General features: G+C 47.9%; 1 protein-coding gene across 1 annotated transcript; it reads left to right on the top strand.

Moving 5' to 3' along the window:
- Positions 1-229: 229 nt before the first annotated feature.
- cd248a (CD248 molecule, endosialin a) lies at positions 230-4,214 on the top strand. The gene has a single exon (XM_034106084.2). It carries the CDS (start codon positions 486-488, stop codon positions 2,805-2,807), a length of 2,322 nt encoding a protein of 773 aa, XP_033961975.1. The 5' UTR covers positions 230-485; the 3' UTR covers positions 2,808-4,214.
- The last annotated feature ends 4,601 nt before the right edge of the window (positions 4,215-8,815 follow it).

Here is an 8,815-nt window from a genome sequence, read left to right as displayed (position 1 = left end):
GTGTGTGTGTGTGTGTGTGTGTGTGTGTGTGTGTGTGTAATAGCAGAGTACCAAACTATGTCCGTTAGCAGGGCTTATGAAAACCATATGACATGCTCTGCACCTCCCCCCATTCTGACACACACATCCACGTACCCCCCCCCCCCCCTTCCAAAAACATAGTTATTTTCCTCCCTTACTCCCATGCTCACCCTACTTCTTTCTATATCCGCCTCCCTCTCTTTCTCCCCTCCTCCCTGCTCTCTGGGACAGTCTGCATGCACTCAGCCCCAGCTCAGATCTGTGTCAGCGCGGTGGAGCAAAGAGCAGCAAGACGGGGGGAAAGAAACAGGGTTCAAATGAAGAAAAGAAAGTTCCGATAGACGAATAAAGTGGGTCAAGACAAACAGATACAGCTGAAAGAGACTTTGGAAAGCAGGGAACACAAGTGTGCAGAAAGTGAGGCTGCGACAGGCGAGAGTGGAGCGTCTGAGTTCTGAAGGAGAATGGGCTCCCTGGTGAGCGGGGCTTCTGCTCTCCTCTTCACGTGCCTGCTCACTTTGCTCTTTGGACTTTCTTTGGTCTTATCTCAGGACTTGAGTGAGAGGGACGCGTTGTGCAATGCAGACGGCTGCTTTGTGGTCTACTTCCAACGCAAGACCTTCCTGGACTCATGGAGGGCCTGCAAGGTGAAAGGTGGCAACCTTGCTACCATTAAACGCCGGCAGGATGCCAACGATATCGCCACTCTCTTCTCCAGTCTGGATGTGCGCCACTCGCGCACCAGCGTCCAGGTGTGGATCGGCCTTCAGCGCCAGCCTCGCCAGTGTTCCTCCACACGCCCACTGCGCGGTTTCTCTTGGACTACCGGTGACCAGGACACGGACTATACCAACTGGCAGAAAGAGGACTCCCCCAGCATGTGCTCGGTGCCACGCTGCGTGGTGATGGGCTACAGCACCCAGGAGCAGAGTGGTAACTTCAAATGGCTGGACGGGTCCTGCTCGGTCTCTGTGGACGGGTATCTTTGCCATTATGGCTACACAGACATGTGCCCTGCCTTGCCGAGTGAAGGAGCGGGCCATGCCCTCTACACCACACCATTTAACCTCCTGAGCACACTGCTGACCCATATTCCCTTTGGATCTGTTGCTGCCGTGCCCTGCCCTGCTGGCACCAAGGAGGACCAGTCAGTGTTGTGTCTGCTGAAGGAAGACGGCTCAGTGGGGTGGTCCAGAGATCCCCCCCTCTGCTCCGATCCCCACGAAACATACAACTGGTGCGACCAGAATAACGGTGGATGTGAGCACTTCTGCAGGCCGGCCGGCGTCCACTTCTTCTGCGAGTGTGCTGATGGATATCAGCTGGGGGACGATGGGCAGAACTGTGAGCCGTCTGATGTCTGTGAAGGAGCCCCCTGTGAGTCTGAGTGCCTGCCCCTCTCCGATGGGTACCGCTGTGCCTGCCCTGAAGGGTACATGCTTGCAGCAGATGATCACAGCTGTCCGGATGTAGACGAGTGCCTCCAGAGTCCTTGCGAGCAGATTTGCATGAACGCTCCAGGGACATTCGAATGTAGATGTCGGGAGGGATACCTTCCCGATGAAGACGGCGGGTGTGAGGATATAGATGAGTGTATAAACGATCCATGTGAACATGCCTGTGAGAACACTCTGGGCTCTCATATCTGCCACTGCCATCTGGGTTATTCCCTCATGCCCGAGGACCCGAGCAGATGCCAAGACACTGACGAGTGCCAGATCCCCGGGACCTGCGAGCAGATGTGTGTGAATTACGAGGGCGGATTTGAATGCTACTGCGAGGAAGGCTACGAACTCATGTCTAATCACTTCTCATGTCGCAAGATAGGACAAGGAGACGAGGAACCTGCTGTCACCCCTCCCTTTCCTTGGGTGACCAACCAGCCTGGACCTCTATGGGACCCTGTGGACTACGACTGGAACCGACAGCAGGGCCACACTGACTGGCCTCCAGAGGACGAGCAGGCTCTGGACTGGCTGACCGACCCACCCAGAGTTTTGGATCCTGATGTCATATGGGTCACCAGCGCCCCCCAGGAGGAAATGCTCTTTGATTTAGCCCCTGGTCACAAGCAGGCTGAGAAAGGGTTCGACGATGGAGAAGCGGACGGGGGACAGGGGGGGCAGAGACCTGGGTCTGACCTGGACATGTTGCCGACCACAATGTACACAACGCCTCTCCCTCCCACAAAGTCCAGCCCTACCCCAGACTGGTACGACGAGGAGGACGAGGAGGAGACCACCACGGCTCTCCCCTTCCTTTCCACCTCCACAGTCTCTGAGGGAGCGTGGAACTGGTGGGCCACTTCCAGCCAGAACCCAGAAAGCACGGAACATTCTGTCATTGACCTCAACATGCCTCCGGATGCTGGCTTCCACAATGCGACAGAAGAAGAAGAAGAGCAGCACCACCTTGGGGAAGCCTCCCCAGAGGAGGATTATGGGGGGGAGGAGGGGGAGGAGGAGTTAGTGGAGGTCACAACCCAAAATGTCCCCGCACAGCCGACCCCTTCCCAGCCAACCAACCCAAGCGAGACCTTTGACGTCACGGTGTCTGTCCAGGCAGAGCGGGGGCAGACTGAGAGCAGCACCTGGCTCCTGGTGGGGCTCCTGGTGCCCATCTGCATCTTCATCATAGTGATGGTGGCCCTGGGCATCGCCTACTGCACCCGCTGTGCTGTTCATTCCCGCAGCAACAACGCCACTGACTGCTACCACTGGATCTCTGGGGCTCACGATAAACAAGGGGCCCCTAACCTCTCAGCCGGGGTCAAGACCCTCGTCTAAAGAGAGAGCAGAGGAAGTGACACTTACACAAACAGACTCTGCTTCAAAGGTAAGCAGGACTGAATAATGGAGCTGGGACAAGCTACATGTGTTCCCCTCTCTGACTGTCGGGCTGCTCACTCTTTGAACACATTTGGATTTTACTTTTAAACATCAACGGATTGGCGAAAAACACTTAGAGATGGGATTGTGGTGTCTTTGATGTTTTGTACACTGACCACGCAGAACAAGGCCGTTGCTTCCTCATTGCACTAAGACACATGACCATAACATATAAGTGCCTTCATTATGTGTGTACACAAATATCTGCTGATATCAGAGAATAATGTGAGAGACATGTATTCACTTTCAAATGAGCCAGATCCAGAACTGATGGCATTCCACCTGAGAGCGAAACTTCACCGTGAGGTTTCTAACATGCAGCATCCTCAGGCCCCGTTGTGACGATAGCATATCACTGTAGATAACTTGTACTGCCAGCTGTGTTAAGGGATCCGATGCATCGCTAGCTCGCATAACAATGGGTGGAATAGACTGTAAGCAAACATCCCTTCCAGAGACGAGACTTTCTGCAGTCACATTATAAAGCTGGGAAGCCGTCATTTGAAAATCACTGTGTTGAATGTTCATAAGAGACCAAAGCTTATCTGTATATAGTGGTTCTTTTGTATTTATGTTTGTTGCATATTTTTCACCAGCATTTTTATAGAAAATGTAACAATTCAACGGTCCCTTCTTTCATGGAGCCCCAAACCTAGTGAAGCGGAAAGAATGTCTGCACATGGGGATAGTTGTCCCCGCTCATGCCCAGTTTGAGAGCACTTCTCCTTTGCTTGACGTGTCTTTGATTGCCTGTGTAAGAGGTGAGAGTGCAGATGTTCACACTGCCAGGGCGTGTTGGGGGGGGCCGGTGGGGCCTTTAGCCATGGCCCTGTTCATGATACGGCCATCCATCACTCTTCGTAACCCTAGGTCATTATTACAGCCACACACGTCTGTCTTAAACACGACCGTGTTGCTTACACCCAGCCGTGTGTGCGACACATCGCGGCTGCAGCTTCACACGTTTTCAAACTGAACCAACATGTTCCGTCAATCTCAGATTCCAAAATGTTCACATGTGGATGGAAAGCTACATTTACTTGTTTGGAGAAGTGCAAATTGATATTAGGGAGTGTGTGTAACGCTAGCAGAGCAAAGACACAACACAGAAAGAACTAAAGGTACTTACAAGTTAACAAAAACAAGTTCAGGAGGAAATGGATCGATGCCTGAAACAAAGTGCCGACCCAAATGTACACATGAAATGTGTCTTTACTTTAATAATAGACTGTGAAATGTAAGAAACATCAAATGTCTTTTCTTTGTTACATTTTAAGAAATTGTGAATTAAAAACTATGACAAGGGTTCAGTGTGAAATGTTATTATTGACCTGAAGCAGCCGTTTGACCATCCATTTCTTAAGCTGCTGTGCACGTACTGGCTCTTACAGCGGCTTCTAACAACACCTCACCGTCTCCATGGGGGGGGGGGGTTTCAGCGGTCACTGGGATTCTTCAGAAACATAGGAATTGCCATCACCTGGGAAGACTGTGAAATGTGAATGAGGTCAAAAGAAGGGAGGCAGATTCTGGAGTCACGTGTGATGTGGGCCTAAAGGGTCTAGCTGGTAGACCTCAAAGGGGACTTTAGCACCTGCCCTTTTGCCCTCTTGAGAATGCACTTTTAATTTGTTTTTAAATTAATTAAATTGCCTATTAAGCTATACAAAAATGTAAAACCTGTGTCTAATACACATGATCTCAAGCTTATGTTTAGCTTTCCCAATGTTGTGCCTATTTATGACTTATATTTACCTAGTTTGGTAGCACATAGTAAAAGTATATTAGCCAATCAATCAGCTACTTCTGAGGCGTAATCTGAATACCTGACCCGAGGAGCTGGAACACCTCATCTGGTTGCATGCAGTGTTTGAACCAGCATCCCACTTAGGTTTGTTTTAAATACTTATATTTTAATATCCCTTCAAACTGTCAAAAGTAGTGAGAATAGATTTATGAAAAGGTAATGCCACATGCCACATGTTTTGAATTTGGGCCCCTGCCCTTCTAACATCCTCAGCACATGCCCGGCTGTTCTTCATTGTGTACGGTTTAAACCGCTGCTCTGGACTTTAAAGCAACACTTCCTGGTAGATATATGACTGTTATTCATCTTTATAGAGAACCAGCTGTGCATTTAAAAGCAGTCACCATCTCAGAAACGTGAACGTGTGTGTGTGTGTGTGTGTGTGTGTGTGTGTGTGTGTGTGTGTGTGTGTGTGTGTGTGTGTGTGTGTGTGTGTGTGTGTGTGTGTGTGTGTGTGTGTGTGTGTGTGTGTGTGTGTGTGTGTGTGTGTGTATAGGGATACAGTCATTTCAAAAATAACCATGACCCCCCAAGGCCTTCGGTGTGGAGAAAGGGTTTCAGGCAGAACACATTGGGAGCTGGAGCGCAGCCCCCGCCCCGGCAGCAAAGGAGCATCGTGACCGTATGAACTAATGGAATGTGCTGATCAAAACCAGGTTCTGGCTCTCAGAGGCGGTCTCACTCTCACTTCTCTCTTCCTCTCCTCCCCCCTTCTGACCTACTTCCAGACTGTCATTCCTCCTGCAGCTCCCCGTATCCAGACACAGTCCAGTCCTGGGAGCTGCACAATCCTGAGATGTTCAGTAACCCTCTCCGGAACACCATGACGTCAGTCCAGCTGATGTATATTACTGTGTGTAAGATGCAGAGTTGAATCCTGTCGTGTTCGTTACCCCCCCTTTGCGTCGGTGTTCCCGGTCAAACGGGACCGGTCGGTTTAAACTACATTAACACGAAAGCATTACTCGTCACTAAATGTTATTTGACCACCTTTGCAGCTGTAAACAATGTCTCAGACAGGTTTACACGAATACCTGCAGTGAGTATAAGAATAGACGATGAACATATATGTTTATTTGTGTGTGTACTGATGTGATGGATGACCTTCATCTGGGGTCACCCATTCATTTCCAATGGGATGCTGTTTTACTGGGAACAATGGGATGCGTTTTTACTGGGAACAATGGGATGCTGTTTTACTGGGAACATCATAGGTGCTACAAAGTTGACTAAACCTCAAAATTCAATGAAAATGGTGAACAGCCATTGAATATGTGAAATAGCTGCTGTGACGGAAACCATAAGGACCTGAGGCAATCAGACAACACACTATGTATGATTGATTGCTCAGATTTGACCCAAACATGACAGGAAGTAGTATTGTTGAGGTTTAATCCGACATATATATTTTCCGTAGTAATAAAATGTGCTCACTAAGGTATTATCTCACGATGATATCACAAAATAAAAGTCTGTCAGGACGACAATCACATCTGGATAAACAAGTCAAACCTACCTGGATAGAAGGCTGACTTTTTATTTTGCACAACTGCCTGTGTCATCAAAGTGTACAGAACCACTTCCTGATGTGACCTTGACCTACTGTCCTTCGGATGCAATGAACCGGGAAGAGCGACTCCTGGCTCAGGGGCTGCAGGTCCAGGTGCGCAGACCCTCATCGGGGCCAAAGGCTGGAAGTGCACTAGCTTGTGGTAAGCAACTGCATCGAGGTATGTTAGCCCTAATCCCAGTGAGACAGTGCACATCTGGTGTTCAGGTCCTTCTGATGGGTTTTAATCTACAGCTGTACCTCCAACATGCGATGCTTATTTTACCATCGTATACTCCTTTCTTCTTTTCCATCAGATGCTCTTTGTTCCTCGACCTCTCTTACATCGTTGTAATGATGTCACAGCATTCCTAGACCTCAGCATGTACTCTGGCCAATTCAATGTTATCATAACTGATAGAAATGATGTGTACACATATACAGTGAGAGCCTTTAAAGCCGACTGGTGTGATCAAAGCAAAGGAAAGGCCCCATATGAGGATGTCATGTTTGGCCTCTCTCTGACTCCTGAGAGCAGCTGCACTTTGTGTGACTCCCTCCATGAGGCTGGCAGATAGCTGAGAAGATACAGTATGTACAGTATGCTTTGTTAGTATAATATATGCTGTGTGAGCCTTGTGTCTGGTGTAAGGGTGGCAGAGAGGGGCAGCCGTGCTGGTGTCGGCCGCGGCACAGCCTGAGAGGCAGTGGGTCGATACGCTCTGTGGCAGAGCAGCTTTTCACTTCCTGAGGAACCACAACAAGTGCAGTCGCTGCTGTGCCTTCCTCTCGATGCGAGTCGACCAGGACAGGCTGTCGCATAAGAGGGTCCGCAGCCTCACACGCAGTCACCACTGATGAAGATGGGAGGGGGTAAACAAAGTGAAGTCCCTCTGAAGTCTGCATGAAGTCTGTTGATGACTGTTGTTGGGACTGCATAGAGGTTTTCTTGTTTCCTTTGTAGGCAGACCATGCAGGCCAGCCCGTGCCCCCGGAGGTGTAAACAGTGTACTGCGGCCCTCTGGCTTTAGAGCAATGGCACAACTAACCTTGTTGATTCAATAACGCCATGACCTGTCTTGTAAATGTTGTAGATTATTGTGCTTTAAATCATGTATTGTTTCCCCATGGTCACCAAGACATGAAATAACTATTTTCTGATGTATGAATATTATAGACTACTTTTCACTGTAGCTTTAGAATACATTTCTGAGCGATAACATTTTCGTCTTCTTTGTTCTTTTGTACGTATGGTCTCGTAACTATTTGTACATCAATGTGACATCCCTGTAGCCTGCATATGTTGAAAGCTAAGCTTGTTATGGAAGAGAACATGTTTGTGCAGCACAGGGTTCATGTCTTAGAAGCATCTATACAAAACAAGGCCAGGCGAGCCAAACATGTGGAAAGAGGGCTGAGACCTAGAGGTGACGGGTTAAAGGGTAAATCAGCCATGTTGCAGGGAGAATTCTAAACACTAATAACATACCATGATAACATTGATCATCTATACTATTGGTAACATGCTATGTTATTGATGCAGTTAGCCTTTTTTCCTTGTATTTAAATCCTTACTCCAAAGAGCACTTGGCTTCAGTCCCTTATCTTTGAAAAGGCAACTTTCCAGGGGAATATTCATTTAGTAAACAGATGAAATATTTCCTTTGCCCCGATAAACACACCTGGCTTTGATGAAGTCCCTGAAGAACTGTTCAATACTCATTTCGCTCATTGCTGTGATTGAATGGTAATAAGAGACAAAACCCTGATGATATAAATCAAGTCGACTCATCTGGACTGTGCTGATTGGACAGTAACCTAAACCAATGAGAGTGAGGGGGGTTGGACCTTCCCAGTGGAGACGACACCGTGTGCCTTCATTCAAGTGGCTTTACCTGCCCAGCCTTAACCATTTGTTTCCCCTGATATCGTACAAAGATACAGAAAACAATAAGAGAATATATCTCACTCTGCAAAGGTCAACGGAAATAAAGAGGGATGTGATTTTACGTAATGGTTTGAACTCCATCAATGACAGAGTGGTGCACAGATGAGTCCTAAAACCCAGACAATACTTCATCTCAAAGTCAATGGTGTTTATGAACATGTTTGTGGTGCAAAAGCCTGAAGTAGGGTTGGTGGTTTTCCAGATGTGGATAAGACCCTCTACTTAAGTACAAGTACTAATACCACAGTCTGAACATATTCCATTACATGTACAGCTAAAGTAAAAGAGTTATTCAGTTTTTATCATTAGTAAATGACATAAAATACTTTATGTATTTATATCAAAAGTAACTATAAGTGTCAAATACATGTAGTGGAGTCAAAGTACAAGTACCTCCCTTTTTTTTTTTTACAGTACTTGAGTAAAGATACTGAGTTCTGATCTGAGTCCTGGACTTCGAGTCGTGGCTGAACCTGTCTCTGCGGTCCTGCCAGACTCTCACCACACTACTTCCCTGATGGCTCCCACAAGATTGCTGACATCCTCGTCATCCTCCTATTATACACACATGCATTTCCAAACATTTGGACTACCTATGTTGT

Source organism: Pseudochaenichthys georgianus, chromosome 18, assembly GCF_902827115.2.
Source record: "Pseudochaenichthys georgianus chromosome 18, fPseGeo1.2, whole genome shotgun sequence".
NCBI classification, from domain to species: Eukaryota; Metazoa; Chordata; class Actinopteri; order Perciformes; family Channichthyidae; genus Pseudochaenichthys; species Pseudochaenichthys georgianus.
This window is presented reverse-complemented; position numbering and strand designations above follow the sequence as displayed.